Below are 20018 nucleotides of genomic sequence, written 5' to 3' on the forward strand. Positions count from 1 at the left end.
TGCCTGAGTTCTAGCAGAGCCCTACGTACCTCTTCCTCCTGCCTGAGTTCTAGCAGAGCCCTACGTACCTCTTCCTTCTGCCTGAGTTCTAGCAGAGCCAGATGTACTTCTTCCTTCTGCTTCTGTTCACGTGGAGGAAAAAAAACAACATGGAAGCACCATTAGGTTTGGATGGCTCTCTTGGTTCACAGTCCCAAGGCTCTATTCTGTGGTTCATAAGTTCACTTTAATTAAATAAATTTTTATTTTGTACCTATGCTGTGGAGTCCTGGTGGCACAGTGATTAAGAGCTACGGCTACTAACCAAAAGGTCAGCAGTTCGAATCCACCAGCCATTGAGAGCCCTGGTGGCTCAGTGGTTAAGAACTCAGCTGCTAAACAAAAGTTCGGCAGTTTGAATCCACCAGCTGCTCCTTGGAAACTATGGAGCAGTTCTGTTCTGTCCTGTAGGGTCACTATAAGTCAGAATAGACTAGATGGCAACGGGTTTGGTTTGGTTTTTGGTACCTATGTTGTATAAGGGACCACAAGTAGGGTGCTTCTAAGAAGACCCCCTAAAACATGCTTCATAGGCTCAGATGTTGACACAACGGCCCTTCATATGAATCTTATGTATGCAGATGGATTTAGGATATCAGGCTCAATTAAATAGGGAATTTTGGAGTGAATGTTTCTATATTTTACTTTGTAGACATTTTAGGTTAGCATCAGTATTTCTGTAAATGTCTTTGAACGTTGAGGCATCTGGAATTGTATGTTTTTTGCAAAATTTATATATGGGGATTTCTTCTATATTTCTATCACATTTGCTAGTTGTAAAAACACCACTTTTTGATATTCGGAAAAGAATAAAAATCGATGAAACTTATTTTTGTTATTTATTAAATCTGTCTTGGGCACTCAGTCATGAGTTTATAGATATATTTAATATTTATGCTACAAATAATAGTTTGTGCCTTCTGTAAGTTAATCATTACATTTTAAATATAGCGTAGAAAATGGAAATATTATAATTTTTGACTTACTTATGCGTGTTACTTATTATTACTAGACTTGCTATTTTAGAACTTTATGATTTAAAGGCTAGGTCCTTATAAAACATTTAATATTTTAGTCTTGGAGAGCTCTTGGAAAACAAATCGGCTTGTCGTTAGGTTACATGTGACTCCAACTGAATGTCTTACTGTTCCTGCTAAAGCTTTTTCATGAACTGACGGGGCTATTTCTTTCTTTTTTTATTGTGCTTTAGGCGAAGGTTTATAGCTCAAGTTAATTTCTCATTCAAAAGTTTATACATATATTGTTTTGTAACGTTGTTTGCAATCCCCACAATGTGACAGCATGCTCCCCCTTTCCACCCCGGGTTCCCTGTGTCCAGTCGTCCACTTCCTGTCTCTTCCTGTCTTCTCGTCCTGCTTTTGGACAGGAGCTGCCCATTTGGTCTCGTGTATTTGATTGAGCTAAGAAGCACGTTCCTCGTTTGTGTTATTTGTCTCATAGACCTATCTAATCTTTGTCTGAAAAGTGGACTTCAGAAATGGTTTCAGTTCTGGGTTAGCAGAGCGTCCGGGAGCCATAGTTTCGGAGGTTCCTCCAGTCTGTGTCTGACTATTTAGTCTGGTCTTTGTACATGAATTTGAATGCTGTTCTACATTTTCCTCCGGCTCTGTCCAGGACTCTCTGTTGTGATCCCTGTTGGGGTGGTTGTTGGTGGTAGCCAGGCACCATCTAGTTCTGGTTTCAGCCTGGTGGAGTCTCTGGCGCATGTGTTCCTTTAGCCCTTTGGGCTAGTATTTTCCTTATATCTTTGGTTTTCTTCATTCTCTGAAGGGGCTGTTTCTAACTTGTCTTAGAGGGTTTGTCTGAAGAGCACCACATAAACCTAACGTGTTTAATGATGCCTCATGTTCTGGAATAAACAGCAAACTCTCGGTCGGGTTTGTCTCATTCGTTTGTAACAGTAACTATGGCATCAGTGACAAGCATTTTAGTGTTTGGCTCACTTGTTTTATATATTTTTTGGAATATGAAATGTTTTATTAAAATGTTATTAATTCAAGGAAGATATAAATTATTCTATATATGTGATAAGTTTAACTATGTATTAATGTGGAAACAAAATTATATGAGAAAAGATTCAAAAAAATAAATCAAAATGTTAACTAAGGACATATCTTGAGGGGTAAGCTTACTGATTTTTTCTTTTATCTACTTTTATTTATTTCTCATATTGAACATGCATTATTATTGTTATATCTGGAAACTTTACTTTCATTTTAAAAGATATCCTGTCTGGATACATAGACATCATAGAAAAATATTTTATTATTCTGGGTTGTAACTTGTTTGAGCCTAGGCATTTATTTTTAAAAAGCGGATACTCTACTTGAACTTCTTGCAGTTTGATTCCATTTTAATGATATCTCTTCTATCCTTTCCAGTTTGAAAACTTTTCTCCTTCATAGAGAAGATAAAATCCACATTGTATTTGTAGGTGCTGGTGGTTCTTCTATCCAGGATCCATCCCTTTCTTTCCACTCTCACTAACCCCAGTCTACTTCTAGATCTTGATAACTCATCCAGACTGTTGCAGTAACTCCTTACCTGTTCTTCCCACCTCTTCTTCTGTCAGTTGATTATATGTATAATGTTCAAATGAAGCTTTCACATGCTCAACAATTACTTCCCATTTCCGCACAGCGAAGTCCAAGCTTCTTAGCCTGCCTTCAAGGCCTTCAAGTTAATATCAGACCATGCTTGCCTTGCTTTCACTAGTCTTGTTTATGGATCAGCACAGCCTGCTATGTCCTGGCCAGATTACCTTCCTCGCTGACCCCTGGCAACAGTAAGCTGTACCACCTCTGCATCTTGACTCACTCACAAGAAATGCCCTTCCCACCCTGCCTGGTCCAAGTAGATTCTTCCTTGGTCATTAGCCTGAAGGGTTCTTACTGTCTTCTGAACTCCTACAGAATATACTTACTTTCCCTAAAGTGTATGGTCATAAGTTTGTGACATCTCTTTATTTCATTTATTTTAAATAGAGAAAATGGTGTCTAAATACTGTTAACTTCAAAATAGATAGCATAGTTTGATTAATTCCCCCTTTAATGTATTGACAATCTGAATATTTCTTTATTGTGTAAGAGAAAAATCTAAATATTTCTTTATTGTCTAAGTAAAACTGAGAAGCATTAACTGTGTTTGTTTTGTGGAAATTAAGTATTTGACATCAAGTATGTGTTAGGTTTACTAATTTAGCTCATGTTATTTTCAAAATGAAAAAAGCTTACTTGACCTTTTGATTTTAAAATTAAAATATGTATTGGTTGCAAGACAATTTACGACAGTATAGAAAGTTGTGGCTTTATTTTACAAAACGTACAATCTTTGTGCAGGTCGTTCTGTACACACTGCTAAGCCAAGAAAGAAGAGCTGATGCCGAGGCTGGCTTGCTCCTCTACCTCAAGACTGGCCAGATGTACCCTGTGCCGGCCAAACATCTAGATAAAAGAGGTTGAGCTGTTTCCTTTTGGTTTTACTTCCCTTTTTTTTTCCCCTCCAACTTCTGGTGATACATCCTTACACGTGACAGTCTGCTCATTGTGCTTTCGAGGACTAATACAGCTTGTAATTGGTAATTGTGGTAGAGTGTTGAAAACATTATTTACCTTTAAAATTTTTATTATATAAAACTTTATTTTAAATTTCCTATCTTATGTCAGAGATACTCTAGATAGCTGTGTTTATCACTTAGTATTCAGCTAATAAAACAGCAGTGTCACAATACCTGTTAGTTATGAGATATGTAGTTGTCTAAAGAAGTTATCAAGTGAACAAAAACTTGAAGGAAATACACTGAAATGTTCATTGTGATTGTCTAGTATCGTGGGAGGTATGAATGATGTCCTCTACCTTTTTCAAGTTTTTAAATCTGAAAGCTAAATAATGGAAAAATGTGTAATAAACTTTATTTAGTTCTTAAAAAGACACTCATCCTTTTTTTTTTTTCCCATAGAATTATTAAAGCTAAGAAACCAGATGGCATTCTCTTTGTTTCACCGTATCAGCAAATCTGATACTGGAAAGGAGAAGACACGACTTGCTCCTTTGCCACACATAATTGAGGACTATCAAACCTGTAAATACTGTTCACAGATGAACAACTGTGCTCTTTATAGCAGGTAAACACATTGTCTTCCAAAACTATTACTTCAAGTTGACTATGAACCCAACTTAAAATGATTTAACTTTGTTGGCTGATCTGCCATTGATGACTTCATATTAATTATTTTTCTTTTAAATTTTCTTTTGTGTGTAGTATTTCTAAAATGAAGGGAAATAAAAAAAAAAAAAACACAGTTAATCCCTATTTTCTAATAAGTTCATTTCCTTGGAGAATAAGAGTACTTTTTAAAACTTTTTTTAAAAGTGGATATTTTAATCTTGCTGCATAGTCTTTAGGGAAATGAAATTATTTTAGGACTTAATGGAATTATTTTCAAAAGATGTAGTATAGACATTTTGAAAACACATTTTCTTAAAATTATTTTAAGAAGTCTATTTTAGTTGCTATGGTAATTTCAAGCCTTTTCTAGTTAGATATAGAGAAGTTGGTTCTTCCAGATGAAACAGTTTGATCTGATCCAGTGGGCCTGTCCTGCTTACATAGGGCTATTTTTCTATATGTGGAAAGTTCACTAGCTGTCGTAAGATTAGTCAGACGTATTTATACCTTCATAGGCGAATGAAATTTCTGAAGGACACAAAAAAGTAAATGTAAATGCAGACTAGGAAACAAGATAAAATCAGAACCAAAGTTCTAATTCAGTCTGAAAATTCACATAAAGTACTTTTAAAAATATTGTACCAAAGGATCACTTAATGGCAGAGGACCGTGACTTCCTGGAAGCCTGGAACTATAGGACAAGTACATTTCTTTGAAATCTTTTTATTCTCAATGTTTTATATAAAAGTGTTTTGCCTTATGAGTAAACAAAATTAATACTCCAAATGATTCTTCACGTTTTCATCTTGACTTTCTTACAGTACAGAGCTAGCAGTACAAATATGGTGATTTTGAGAAACGCAGTTGTAGAAAAAGACGAAACTTGCTGTAATAGGAATGGAGACTAGGGTATACCAGTTGTTGTTCGGGGCATAGTCATTGAAGGGTAGATAATGCAGTATTCAGTTCCTTTGTGTTTTTTTTTTTTTTTAAACCACGTAACTTGTAAAATGTTGACGCGACTTAAAATTAGGGACTATGGTTATGAGTTATGATCATCATATGTGTGTACTTATTTCAGAAATAGCTCATTTCATTGCCAGCCATTGAAGTGTTTTCACACACGTCTCTAACTTGGAGCTTTATATTTAGAGCAGTTGAACAGCAAATGGATGGCAGTCCAGTCCCGGTTGGCATGCTGCCCAGAATAACAGAGGAAACCCAGCATCTGAAGCTTGCACACTTAGAATATTTCAGCCTTTGGTGTCTGATGTTAACCTTGGAAGCATATTCAAAGGATAGCCGAAAGAATCACCAAAATATATGGCTAATGCCTGCTTCCGAAATGTAAGTGGTCCATTTAACACAGTAAAGCTTCAGTAATTTGGGTTAGCTGATGGGGTGCATTTGGAATTCATGACAAACATAGATTGCATAGCATGTTAAAAAGGTCCCTGGGAGGTGCAAACAGTTTGATTTTGATTGCTAATCGAAAGGTTGGTGGTTCAAACCCACCCAGCAGCACTGCAGAAGAAAGGCTTGGCAATCTGTTTCCATAAAGATTACAGCCAAGAAAATCCTATGGAGCTCAGTTCTACTCTGTAACACATGGTGTGCTATGAGTTAGAATCAACTTGACGGCAACAAGTTTTAGCATGTTAAAGACATGCTATTTCAGATATTCATGACAACTGCCGATGGCTATCAGGGAACTGTTCCTAGGTAGAGAGCATCGTTTCTTATACAGTATGCTACAGTCGTTTTTAATTATTTTCAATAGGTTTAACATGCATGATAAAGTTTGATTTAAAAAATTATTAGTAAGTCTTTCTCATCAGTGATTGTATAAACTTGAGTATACATCTTCAGTTGAACTGTTGCGTATTGGTCGAGTGAAAATTAATGAGGTTTTACATAGTTTTTTAAATATTAGTATTAAAAAAGTTTATATTCAAGAAGTTGTGATACACATTCAGATTTTCTAAAGGAGACCCGTCTTGTTTTCTTAATTAAATCCATTTTTTACACGTTACTTTTAAAATTGTAATCTTGTATGTCTTCACATAGTATTTTTCTTTATGCAAATTTTTGTTGCTGTAGTTCCATTTATTTCTTTCCAGAGTGAATATTGATAATAATATGACTTTAGGAATAATGGGATTATTTGCTTAATATGAGACTTTAAGACAAAGAAACATTACAGTAGAGAAAGTTTAAATGATTTTACTGGCTCTGTAACTATTACTATTGTATCAACTGCATCACTACAGTGAATATGTTAATATCCACGCCAGCAAGCTTCTGAAGTTGTACGGTATTTAATAGTAGTGCTTGACAGGTTGTAAATACTTGTTTTTTAGAAACAATGGAATCATTAATTTGTTTGCCATTATTTTTAACATTTGTATTTCATTATAGTAAAATAATTATAAAATTTGCCATTTTAACCATTTTTAAGTGTACAATTCAGTGGCGGTAATTACTTTCCCAGTGTTGTGCAACTATCACCACTGTCTATTTCCAAATCTTTCTCATCACCCCAAATAGAAACTGTATCTGTTTTGCAATAACTCTCCCCTCCTCCCCTTCCCCCAGCTCCTGGTCACCCCTACTCTACTTTCTGTCTCTATAAATTTGCCTATTCTAGATATTTCATGTAAGTGGAATCATACAACATTTGTCCTTTTGTGTCTGACTTATTTCACTCAGCATAATGTTTTCAAGGTTCATCCATGTCATAGCATGTATCAGAATTTCTTTCCGTTTTGTGGCCGAACAATACTCCGTTGTAGGGATAAACCGCGTTTTGTTTATCCACTCATCTGTTGATGGATACTTGGGTTTTTCCACCTTTTGGCCATTGTGAATAATGCTTCAGTGAACATTGATGCACAAGTGTCTATTTGAGTCTGTACGTCAAGTCTTTTGAGTATATAACTAGGGACGGAATTGCTGGGTCGTATGGTAACTGTATGTTCAACTTTTTGAGGAACCGCCAAACTGCTTTCCATAACTGTTTGCCATTATTTTAATAACAATAATGATAAATCGTGTTGTAACATGAAAGACATTGGTGGTTACTAATTTTTTTCACATCAGGTTCAGGAGTGGATTATCATGGTGTATCTTATGTAATGTTACGTGTAGCAGCATAGCAGGTAGGGACATTGTTGAAGGATTAAAGTGCGAGTCAACACCTTGTTCAGAGATCCCTGCCTTTGAGGATGCAGCAGGAGAGCTGTTTCCTAGCACTGGTCTAGAAGTCTGTTTTTGAGAGATTATTTTAATACTAGTAGGGGAATGTTCACTTAGCATTTCTAACCCTTTTGTGTAGATTGTGGGAACTGTAAAAATAACAGGCTCACTATTAGCAGTAGAGTTCCCAGGGGTCAGATGAAAAAGTAAATGGTGGGAACATACAAATGCCATATGCAATGTAAATGAAAGCTTTCTCTCTCTCTCTCTCTCTCTCTCTCTCTCTCTCTTTCCTAGGGAGGAGAGTGGCAACTGCATTGGAAACCTGATTAGAACAGAACATGTGACGACAGTTTGTGATGGACAATATTTACATAGTTTCCAGCGTAAAAATGGTGCCATGCCCATCACAAATCTAATGGCAGGTGACAGAATTATTTTAAGTGGCCAAGAGAGAACACTCTTTGCTGTGTCTAGGGGATATGTGAAGAAGATTAACATGACAACGGTAACTTGTTTGTTAGACAGGTAATAAAAGATTTACTTCTTTTTTAGTAACAGCTTTATCGATCTATAGTTCACATACCATGCATTTCATCAGTTAGAAGTGTACGATTCATTGGTTTTTAGTACATTCACAAAGTTGTGCAGTTATAACCACAGTCAATTTTAGAACACTTCCATCACCCCAGAGAGAAGCCCTGTATTCTTTAGCAGTCACCCCCCACCCCATTTCCCTCAAAGTCCCCCAAGCCTAGGCAACCACTAATCTACTTTCTGTCTCTATAGATTTGCCTCTTCTGAATATCTCATATAAATGGAATCATACAATATGTGGTCTTTTTTGACTGGCGTTTTTCAGTTAGCTTACTGTTTTTGAGGCTAATCTCCATGTTGTAGCTTGTATTAGTACTTCATTCCTCTTTTTTCTGTTTTAGTTGAGGTAAATATACACAACCTAAAATTGACACCGACCATTTTAGAGCACACAATTCGGTGGTGTTTAGTGCATTCCAGTGTTATGCAGCTGTCACCTCTGTCTCGTTCCAGGCCATTGTCTTCATTCCCAGATGAAACCCCAGACCCCTGCAGGCAGTCACTCCCCATTCCTCCTGTCTCCATCTCCTGGCAATCACTAATCTGCTTTCTCTCTCTATGATGTTACTCCATCTGGACATTGCATAGAAATGGAATAACACAATATGTGACCTTTTGTGTCTGGCTTCTTTCACTCAGCATAATGTTTTCAAGGTTTGTCCTTGTTGTAGCGTGTATCAGGACTTCACTCCTTTTTACTGCTGAATAATATTCCATTTTATATACCCCACTAGGAAATCTTTCTAAATTGATGGATATACCATGTTTTGCTTATCCATTTACCAAGCTGATGGACATTTGGGTAGTTTCCATTCCTGGGCTATTATGAATAATGTTGCTATGAACATTCATGTACAAATTTTTATGTGGATGTGTTTTCATTTCCCTTTGTAGATAGCAACCTGGGAACTGCTGGGTCATATGGTAACTCTGTGTTTAACATTTTGAGAAACTGCCGAATTGCTAAGCTTTAGTACATTATGTCCCATAGTGCTAATTTGGACATAATCTTATCTAATTCTCAGAACCACATGTATAGCAGGCAGGATAGGTATCCTGGGTTAGCTGTAAGGCTTATTTCTCCTTAGCACTCTGGGTACTCACCGTTTTTTTTTAAGAAAATGTTTTTTCCATTCATGGTTGTGATATAAAGTATACTTATCTCAGTAAACACAAATGAATTGATTTTAAAAAGTATTAAGTAAATATTTGAATAGTTGGTATGGAAATCTGTGGCAGAGAACAGTATCCATGTTCACCAGTGTCCACATTTGCCTCTCTGCGTGCGTAGCTGGGTTCTGTTTTCCCAGCCTGACTTGCAGTGAAGGGTGAACATGCCTCACCATTTCTTAAAGGACGGAGATCAGCCGTTGGAACTCAGTGCCTTCTTGGTAACCGTGAAGGAAAGTCCAAACTTGTGCCCATACCAACCAGTAATCCTGGTTGAGCCATAACCAACTGTAGTCTGGGTTTCATGATATGGGAGTATGAGCCACAATATTCCTGTCATCTACTAGAATTCCCTGCAGTCCCCTATGGTATTTTAGTGCCTACCATGTATTAGGTGCTGTGTAAACCCTTGAGGAAGAGTTTATAGTCTTGTGGGCAAATACATACACATATTTTCAATCTATGGAGCCCTGGTGGTATAGTGATTAAGAGCTCCGCTGCTAACCAAAAGGTCAGCAGTTCAAATCCACCAGCTGCTCCTTGGAAACCTTATGGGGCAGTTCTGCTCTGTCCAGTAGGGTTGCTATGAGTTGGAACCAACTCGACAGCACCCAACAACAACAACAGCGTTTTCAATCTAATATGATAGAGCTTGAGATGATGGGAACACAGAGGAGTGGCATTTAACCCAATTTTAGGGAGTTCAGGGAAGACTTTGAAAGAGGTAATCCTGGCTTGTCATCCTGTAGATTAGTAAGTTAGCCTGGTGAAGCACTCTGAGAAGGGCATAGAGGGAACATGTTGAGCAGAGGGATGATGGGGTAATAAAATATGACATGGAGTATTCAGGAAAATGTCAGTGTTTTTGGAATATGAAGTAGAAGTCGGAGTGATTAGAGAGGTTGAGTCATAAAGGTACTAATATACCATGTTAAGAACTTTTGACTTGATTGGGATGCATTGAAGGGTTTTAAACTGAAGAATGATGATAACTGGATTTGCATTTTTCTCTGGCTGCATTGTGGAGAGTAGAGTTAATTAACGGAGGCAAAACTGAAAGCAGAGGAATCAGGATGTTGTTTTAGTCGCCCGGGCAAGAAGCCATAGAGGGCAGGGTAGTGTTGGCAGAGAGGACAGAATGACTTTGAGAAATATTTAGGGAATAAAATTGGCCAGCATTTGGATGCCGATTGCATATGCAGGCTGGAAAGAGGGTGAGGGTGGGGGAGAGGCAAGGAGCAAGGCAGCAGTGTAGATTCAAGTGCTGTTAACTGAGATCAGGACCACAGAGTGAGGATCAGGTTCTGCCGAGACAAGGAGAAGTTCAATTTTGAATATACTGAGCTTTCATAGACTCACTTTTAACCAAGTCTTGCTGCCTGCTGGACATCCCCATCGGAAGCTCGGATGAGGAACCAGGCAGGAGAGGAATGTGAGGGGAGGCCCGAAGAATTAGATTTGGGATTTAAAGCCACATGAGGTCAAGAGACCGGAAGGAAAATGACCAGAAAGAGCAGTTCAGTGGACCAGGGAAGGGGCCCTAGGCAACACCCGGGTTTAAGGGGCAGAGAGGAGTTGGAGAAGGTGTCAGGAAGGAGAGCTGCACTCCAGGCTGGAGGAGGGAGGAGCTGTGTGCTCAGGATTTGTCCAGGTGAGATCGCAAGACCAAGCTGCAGATTCCTGATTATCAGCTGTGGCGACCTTGGTGCCTTGTGCCCTTTTCCCTCCTTTCCTGCCGGTCTAGGGCCTCTTTCGGTCTTTAATTGCCAAGTGTGAATTAGGGCCTGAGGGCCATTTTAATGGTTGTTCTGGCCTGTTTACTCTTTTAACAGATAGCAGCATATTTCTTCTACAGACCAACTGACCATGTTAAATGAAAAACATTCATGTGCATCTGTTTTGCTGTTTTAGGAACTTATCGGTACTCCCAGAATCAACTTTGTTCAGACTAGACCAGGAAGAAAAGACTTGTGATATAGATACCCCACTAGGAAATCTTTCTAAATTGATGGAAAACACCCCTGCCAGGTTTGTAACAATGAATGGATTTGAATTTCACCCCGCTTTTCTAAAGACTATCACTAGAAGTATTTTTTTTTCTTTCCAGCAAAAAACTTCGGGATTTAATCATTGACTTTCGTGAACCTCAGTTTACATCATACCTCAGTTCTGTTCTCCCACATGATGCAAAGGATACAGTTGCTTGTATTCTAAAAGGTCCGCCGTTATCAGCATGTCTGTTTCCATTCATTTTTCTTGATTGTATTTATTTTTTAAATTATAGTATTTTAATGATCTATTAGACTTGTAATTAGAGTTTTTAGACAAAGTCTTTGGAAGTAGTTTAAAAGTATCCTTTTAGGTCACCGTAACATTTTCGTACTCTGAGAAGATGTATTAAAAGATACATCTGGTATAGAAACTGCTTTTCTTATAAAATAGTTAATTTGCTTATCGAAATTCAACACTCTTTTTTTCTGTGATTTTTAAATTTAAATGTAGGTTTGAATAAACCTCAGAGGCAAGCAATGAAAAAGGTTCTTCTTTCAAAAGACTACACTCTCATCGTGGGTATGCCTGGGACGGGAAAAACAACTACAATATGCACTCTTGTAAGGTTATTCTCCCTTTGCTTAGAAACTAAATATTTACATCAGCTTCTCGGTTTAGAGGGTGGGATGTTTGATGTCAAAAAGACTGATACTCAAAATGTTTTCATTTCAAATTAAACGACTAAGAAATAAATGACTTGAGAAATAGTAAAGCTGCATCACAATTAGAATTTTCTAAGATCTCTTTCTATTGGTGGGGTATTTTCATTTCCTTTTAAAAGTGATAAATTATACAGAGGTGGTTAAAATTGATCTTTGCTGGATTTTTTTTTTTTCATGTGAGTACATTCCTAAGCAGTCCTAGAATAATCATAATGAAGGCAGCAAATATTTATTGATCAATGCTGTGTGCCAGGCATTTTTAAAAGTTTACATCTGTCCAATTTTATCATCACTAATAATGTATTAACGTAGTGCTGTTGTATTGTGGCATCAGTTTCAACTCAGGGTGACCCCATGTGTTACAGAGTAGAACTGCTCCATAGGGTTTTCTTGGCTGTAATCTTTATGGAAGCAGATTGCCAGGCCTTTTCTTCCACAGTGCCACTGGGTGGGTTTGAACTGGCCACCTTTTGGTTACCAGCCAGGTGCAAACTGTTTGTGCCACCTAGGGATCAACGTACATTAATAACATATAATAATAATGCCAAGTAATTTTTATAAAATATTTTGACTTTATAATCTTAAAAAAGTTACTTGGCTCAGCTCTTAGATATGCTTAATATTAAATTTTCTAATTCTTTTGGAAAAATATAAGCACATTAAAAATAATCTGGAGTTAAAAGTAATGCCGTTTTCTTTCTCTTATCCATTATTAGGTAAGAATTCTCTATGCCTGTGGTTTTAGTGTTTTGTTGACCAGCTATACACACTCTGCTGTCGACAATATTCTTTTGAAGTTGGCAAAGTTTAAAGTCGGATTTTTGCGTTTGGGTCAGACTCAGAAGGTTCATCCGGATATCCAGAAATTTACAGAGGAGGAAATTTGCAGATCAAAGTCCATTAAATCTTTAGCTCTTCTAGAAGCCCTTTACAATAGTCAAGTAAGTGCAATGATTGTATAATAATACTGACAGTAATTTTTGTAGCCAGAAAGAGGGGAGAAATGAGGCTCTGGGAAAGTCACTCACAGTGACCAGATTTATAAGTGATTAATTTATGCATACCACAGGACCAGTTTATTAATTAATAGTTTACTCTTGGCCTCTGAACTAAAGTGAGATTTCTGGTTTATTATTCAGGGCTCCCTCTTTTAGTTTCAAATATCCTAGAATACTGTTAATATTCAGGATCTCTTATTAAGTTTGAATCAGAAGCAGTTATACTTCCATGATATGATAAGTATTTTTGGGTTTTTTATAAAACCCACTTTCATTTTATTTTTTAATGTTTTTATTTTTACTGAAGAGTCTTAACTGATTTTTTTTCTTTAAAAAAATCACTTAAAAATAAAGTAGATTTAATAGGCTGTTCTTTCAATTCCAATATTATACCTTTATCTAATACTAATATACTTTCAGCTATCTTTTTTCTATACCAATTATTGATAAATTTTGAAGTGGTTGCGATGTATATTGGGTTGACTTTTTTTTAATTAAATTTTATTTTAACGTAATTGTAGATTCACATACATTTGTGAAAAATATTACAGAGAGAGCCTATGTACTCTTTACCCAATGGAAACATCTTGCAAAACTATAGTACAATGTCACACAGGAAGTTGGCATTGATAAAGTCAGGATGCACATCAGTTCCATCACCATAGGGAACCCTCATGTTGCCCGTCTATAGCCACACCTACTTCCTCCTGCCCCATCCCCTGCTTAACCCTGGCAACCACTAATCTGTTCTCCATTTTTATAATGTCTTCATTTTGAGAATGTTATATAAATGGAGTAATAAATTATGTAACCTTTTGGGCTTGGTGTTTTTCACTTGGCATAGTTCTCTGGAGATTCATTAAGATTGTTGTGTGAATCAGTAGTTCGTTCCTTTTAATTGCTAAATAGTATTCCATGGTATGGATGTACCACACTTCGTGTGGTCATCCACTTGTCGGAGAACATCTGGATTGTTTCCAGTTTTGGGCTATTATGAATAAAGCTGCTGTAAACATTCATGTGCAGATTTTTACGTAAATACAAGTCTTCATGTTTCTGGGATAAATGCCCAGGAGTGTGGCTGCTGGGTCATATGGTAGTTGGATGTTTAGTTTTTTAAAAAACTGCCTGCCTGTTTTCCAAAGTGGCTTTACCATTTTATGCTCCCACCAGCAATGTGTGAGTGATCCTGGTCAGCATTTGGTGTTGTCATTGCTTCATTTTAGCCATTCTGATAGGTGTGTAGTGATATCTCATTGTGTTTTTAATTTGTATTTCCCTAATAGTTAATCAGGTTTTCATATGCTTATTTACCATCTATAGATCCTCTTTGGTGAAATGTCTCTTCATATCTTTTGCCCATTGTCTAACTGGATTTTATTTTTATTGTTGAGTTTTGAAAGTGCTGTATATATTCTATTTACTAGACCTTTGTTGGATATGTGGTTTGCAGGTATTGTCTCCCACTTTCTAGTTGTCTTTTCATCCTCGTTGTAGGGTCATTTGCAGAACAAATGTTTTTTCATTTTGATGAAGTCCAGGCTCCTCATGTGTTCTCCACTGATTAAAATGGGGCGGGGCCTCCTTACCAGCTGCTGGGGACGACAGTGCTGGCTGTCTGCTTGGCCTTCTCTGACACCACCTTGCTACAGACTTATGAGGGTGGAAGTCCAGGCTCCTGACTAAGCTTTTGCTGGTGTGAGTCGGGGGAGAGCCACAGTTGTTTTTTGTTTTTTTTTGGTGGTGTTTGGCTGGAGTAGAGTGGTTATTGTGTAAAAGTTTCTGTCTTGCTAGTCTGTCCCTTTCCTGGTCCTCTGGTAAGAGAGAGCAGGCTTTTGTTGGAGTTCTTTTGTCTGTGCCAGTTAGTGTTTCTGGGTTGCCGGCTTCTTCAGTTCCAAGTATGGGACGTATAAGATGGACAAAAAAACAAAACCAAGGGCATACCACTTTGTTGTTCTTTGGGCTCCGAGCTCCCTAGCCAATCTGCCTTCTCTTCATTTTTCTGAGCGTCCTTATGTTTGTTTTATATAAACTTCCCAGAGTTTTTAGTTGTACTTAATTGGAGGAATAGGGAAAAATGCATCTATTCCATCTCCCTGAAAGCAGAAGTCCTGGTTGACTTTAAAAAAATAAAAATAAGAAGTAACTTATTGAATGTTTCAGGTTTCCATTTGGTTTCCAGATGTAAACATTCTTCATGGTATCTGGAAAATTTACTTGCTCTTTTTCAATTCTTAATAAAGAAAAAAAAATTATTAGAAAAAAAATTTTTCATGCTGTAAACATTTCAGAATTAAAATAATATTGGAAGATTCCTATTATGGTACAAAAAATATTTTTTGATCTTTTAATTTCAAAAATGGGAAAAACAAATTTATTTTACATATTAAGTAACTGATCTGTTTTTTAAAATTGGTTTTTAGCTTATAGTTGCAACAACATGTATGGGAATAAATCATCCAATTTTCTCCCGTAAAGTTTTTGATTTTTGTATTGTGGATGAAGCCTCTCAGATTAGCCAACCGATTTGCCTGGGGCCGCTCTTTTTTTCACGGAGATTTGTGTTGGTGGGGGATCATCAGCAGCTTCCTCCCCTGGTGTTAAATCCTGAAGCAAGGTAAGCAGACATTTAAGTTTTAATTTAATTTTAAATTGGATTTTTTTTTTTTTTTTTTAAATATTGTGTTTTTGGTGAAAGTTTACACAGGAAATTAGGTTCTCGTTTAGCAATTTGTATACGTATTCAGTGATATTGGTTACATTTTTCACAATATATCAGCATTCTCATTATTTCCATTCCGGTTGTTGTTTCCCTTAATCTTGCTTCCCTGTCCATCCTTACCTTCTCATCTTTGATCTAAGGAAAAAGTTTACCATTTGGTTTCATTTAGATGATTATTTAGAGGAGCACAGTACTCAAGAGATAATATTTATTTTATGGACCAATCTGTCATTAAATTGGATTCTTTTTAAGGGAAGTTTCACACTGATAAGCCTGTATTTGATTTGTTGACAGAGCTCTTGGCATGAATGAAAGTTTATTCAAGAGGCTGGAACAGAATAAGAATGCTGTTGTACAATTAACTGTGCAGTACAGAATGAACAGGTATTTATAACAGTGTCGGCTGTAAGTCAATTTCATGTTTGTTTTCATCTACCAAAACTAACATTATGTTTGTAATTCCTTTAGTAAAATTATGTCCTTAAGTAATAAGCTGACCTATGAGGGAAAGCTGGAGTGTGGATCAGAAAAGGTGGCTAATGCAGTGATAAATCTACCTAACTTTAAAAATGTGAAGCTGGAGCTGGAATTTTATGCTGATTATTCTGAAAATCCTTGGCTGAGTGGAGTATTTGAGCCAAACAATCCTGTTTGTTTTCTTAATACAAACAAGGTAAAAAGAAGTGTTTTTTTTTTTCTTCGTTTATTTTTTTCTCGTTTTGTCCTATTAACAAAATTTCTCAGTTTGCAATTGTATATTGTCTGCTAGAGCTTACCAGTGAAAAGGGAAAAGTAGTGTACTTCTTGTACTTCAACATACACAAAAAAGTCTTCTCCTCCAGACCTAGTGTCTTTGGGAGGAGGTTTACTGTGGGCGCTGGTAGACATCAGCACTGACTTTTGAAGATGGTTTAAGACAGAAAGTGAATTCAGGGGTACAATTACCAAAGGGCAGGTGACAGAGTAGGCAAAAGAGGTGACAAATTGATGTCATTTTCTTTAAAATTTAAAGAAATTTACAACTTTCTGTTTACAAATCTGTCATTAAACAAAAATCTTCCCAAGGACTTTAAACGACCTCATTTATTTCTAGGAACTAAGAAAGAAGTTTTGACCCTGTATTCCTACAGTTTTATATAGTGCTTCTCTGCATTAATTTAAAGTCTTTTTTTATGTAAGTTCAAATAAAAAATACAGTGACCAGTGTGCATATGACTCTAAAATAATTATTTTCTTTGTTGTTATTTGTGTCCCTGGGCGGTACAGAGGGTTAACATGTTTGGCTGCTAACCTAAAGATTGGCGCCTTGCAAGAAACACCTAGTGATCTACTTGTGAAAAATCAGCCGTTAGAAACCTTACGGAGCACGGTTCTACGCTGACGTGCGGTTGTCATGATTTAGAGGCCACTGGAGGCAGCTGGTGGTGGTGGTTATTAAGATGAGTGGAGCCAGCTGGTGTTACAAACAGGCCCTCACGTGTACCTTCATAGAATTTTCATTCGCTTGAATAATGCCCTTAGCATTTCACGTTTAAGAATTTGATTTTATTGTTAACACCTAAGGGCAGGCGTGTTCTGGGAAATTTATTCACATAAACCGATCTCACAAATGATTGCTCTTATAAATCATAGTTTCAATGTACTAATTATAATTTACAATTATTTACCTCACAAATGACTTCTCAGATTCTTTTTTTTTTAAACTCGAGGTGAAATCCACTTAGCATAAAATTAACCATTTTGTAGTAAACAACTCAGTGCCCAGATTCTTTTATGTTTGCTACTCAGGTTTCCTCTTTCTTTCTTAGCGTCAAGATCCCAAATGAGCTGTTATAAAAATAAACTTAGGGCTGCTTAGGGATAATATGGAAGCAGACTAATCTTTGCAGAGTTTCACCAGGTGTGGTAGAACCTTGGTGGCGCAGTGGTCAAGAGCTTCACCGCTAACCAAAAGGTCAGCAGTTTGAATCCACCAGCTGCTCCTTGGAAACCCTATAGGGCAGTTCTACTCTGTCCTATAGGGTCGCTATGAGTTGGAGTCGACTCGACGGCAATGCGTTTGTTTGGTTTTTTTTTTGAATGGTAGACCCTAGGGAAACTTATCTTCTCCATTGTTTATATAAAAGGCAACAAAAAAATAGAATAAACACAGATATTGGAGCCAGATCTGTTGAAATCTTCACTCTATGATTTATTGTGTGGCCCTTAGGGAAGCTGGTGGTCTTTTCTGACCCCTGATTCCTATAACATGGGTGATGATAAAGTAAAGTATGTGATGCATTTGGTCCAATGTGTGGTCGGCTTTGGTAGACATTTTAGCTGGATTGCTTCTGCATGGATTTCTGAAAGTGAGTGATAATTTGTTTTTGTTGATTCTTATACCTTCAACTTTTAAGATGAAGCTATTTTTTAATCTATTTTCAAACCCTATAGTACAGTCTGTGTGGCTACCTGTGCAGTTATAATACTCTTAACTTTAGAGATGATTTTATAAGCAGGGTACATTTTTTTTTTTTTTTTTTCTATTTAGGTTCCAGCACCAGAACAAGTTGAAAAAGCTGGTGTGAGCAATATAATAGAAGCCAAACTCATAGTTTTCCTGACCTCACTTTTTATTAAGGTAATTTAGAATGTACTGAGTTTTGAGGACTAATAAATATTAAGGTGCAGAGTTATTAGAAAGTTAGAGTTGTAAAGAATTTAAGCTCTGACATTAGCACTTGTTTATTAAGGTAAGGAGACTAAAGCCTGGTTTTATTTTGAGAAAAATTATCTAAGATGTGTAGTTTTTTATAATAGCGCTTTCGGTTTCCATTCAGGATAACTTGTAAATGTCAGATAATTCCAGTTGTGTCGATACTCTGCTGTAGTCAGTCAGATTAGGGATTGGAAACTTTTCTAGCTAAGGGATAGCAGGAAGTGAAACAGAGTTTTTGTACTGTCTTTTGTCTGGCAGCCCTGCTTAGTGGCATGCAAACCAATATGCTGTCATGAACCTCTGAAAGTGAAGGGAGTGATGCTGGGGGGCATTATTTAATCGTGGGAAATATGGACATAGGTTTAGAGCAAATTCAATAGTTGTATTTATTCCTTGAGATAGAAACATCTGCTGTAAACATCAACTGGGCACATAATGTAAACATTCGATTTAGTAGATTCAGTAAAGCTTACATACCAGGAAAACCAGGATTTTTCATTTTAAGTTGTGTCCTTTTCTGTTTAGGCTGGATGTAATCCAACCGATATTGGTATCATCGCACCATACAGGCAGCAATTAAAGATAATCAACAATTTATTGGCACGTTCTTCAGTTGGGATGGTCGAAGTCAATACAGTAGACAGATACCAAGGAAGAGACAAAAGTATCATCTTAGTGTCTTTTGTTAGAAGTAATACAGATGGAGATGTGAGTTAATTGTATTTGTTACTGATTCATTTGGGACATTTTAAACATTGTTTTCTATATAATTTCTAGTTTTTAGATAACTCTAGGCTTTTTTGTTTTTTATTTGTTTTTACCTCTCCTTGATTATTTTTCTTGACTATGTAATACATTTATATGGTTTTAAAAATATATGCAGATATCTCCCTCTTACTTCGTCTCTTACCTACTCAGTTCTTACCACTTTTCACAGATAATCACATTAGTTTGTTTCTTTTATAACATTCTAGAGTTTCTTTAGGCATAAATAAGCAATTATGAACTTATATTTGTTCCCCCCCCTTACACAAGAAGTAATATACACATATACATGCCGTCCTGGACCTAACTTTTTTCACTTAATGAAGTAGCTTGGAGATCATTCCATGTCAATACACAGAGATGTCGGTCTCGTTTTACAGTTGCATAGTTTGCCATTGTATGGATGTGTCATAATATGTTTAATCACTCCTCTTAGTCTTTTACTGTTACAATTTTTTATTACTATTACAAACAGTGCTACAATGAGTTAAAATAGCTCCAATTCTTTCTTGTATTATGTATATTTAATAATTTTAAATTAGCTCCAGTTCTTGGTGGTGTTATGAGTATTTAATTATTTTCAAACATAAAATATTTGAAGTTGGCATGGCAGGCAAGTATTTCCAACTCCCTAGAATTTTATTTTTTATTTATTTACTTTTTATTTTTTACCATGCAAAAATTTATACATACATTGTTATGTGACCCTAATTGCTCTCCCCGTACTTTAACAGCACACTCGTCTTTCCACCCCTGATTCCCCATGTCCATTCAACCAGCTCCTAACCCTCTCTGCCTTCCCATCTCACCTCTGGACAGAAGCTGCCCGTTTAGTCTCTTGTGTCTACTTGAGCTAAGAGGCACACTCCTCACGAGTATTACTTTATGTCCCACAGTCCAGTCCAATCCCTGTCTGAAGAGTTGGACTTGC

General features: G+C 36.7%; 1 protein-coding gene across 2 annotated transcripts in view; it reads left to right on the plus strand.

Moving 5' to 3' along the window:
- LOC101340760 (graves disease carrier protein) overlaps nt 1-20018 on the plus strand; it is a 99396-nt gene that overhangs the window by 77752 nt on the left and 1626 nt on the right. For both annotated transcript variants that reach the window (XM_023740755.1, XM_004386397.3), the window contains 13 exons: nt 3399-3516; nt 4019-4184; nt 5381-5575; nt 7721-7951; nt 11102-11218; nt 11298-11407; nt 11693-11802; nt 12621-12845; nt 15326-15519; nt 15919-16008; nt 16093-16297; nt 18155-18244; nt 18848-19030. In XM_023740755.1, the coding sequence (XP_023596523.1) occupies nt 3399-3516; nt 4019-4184; nt 5381-5575; nt 7721-7951; nt 11102-11218; nt 11298-11407; nt 11693-11802; nt 12621-12845; nt 15326-15519; nt 15919-16008; nt 16093-16297; nt 18155-18244; nt 18848-19030 (2034 nt within the window). The remainder of the gene's footprint in view (nt 1-3398; nt 3517-4018; nt 4185-5380; nt 5576-7720; nt 7952-11101; nt 11219-11297; nt 11408-11692; nt 11803-12620; nt 12846-15325; nt 15520-15918; nt 16009-16092; nt 16298-18154; nt 18245-18847; nt 19031-20018) is intronic.

The sequence above is a fragment of the Trichechus manatus genome, unplaced genomic scaffold, assembly GCF_000243295.1.
Source record: "Trichechus manatus latirostris isolate Lorelei unplaced genomic scaffold, TriManLat1.0 scaffold00163, whole genome shotgun sequence".
In the NCBI taxonomy this organism is placed as follows: domain Eukaryota; kingdom Metazoa; phylum Chordata; class Mammalia; order Sirenia; family Trichechidae; genus Trichechus; species Trichechus manatus.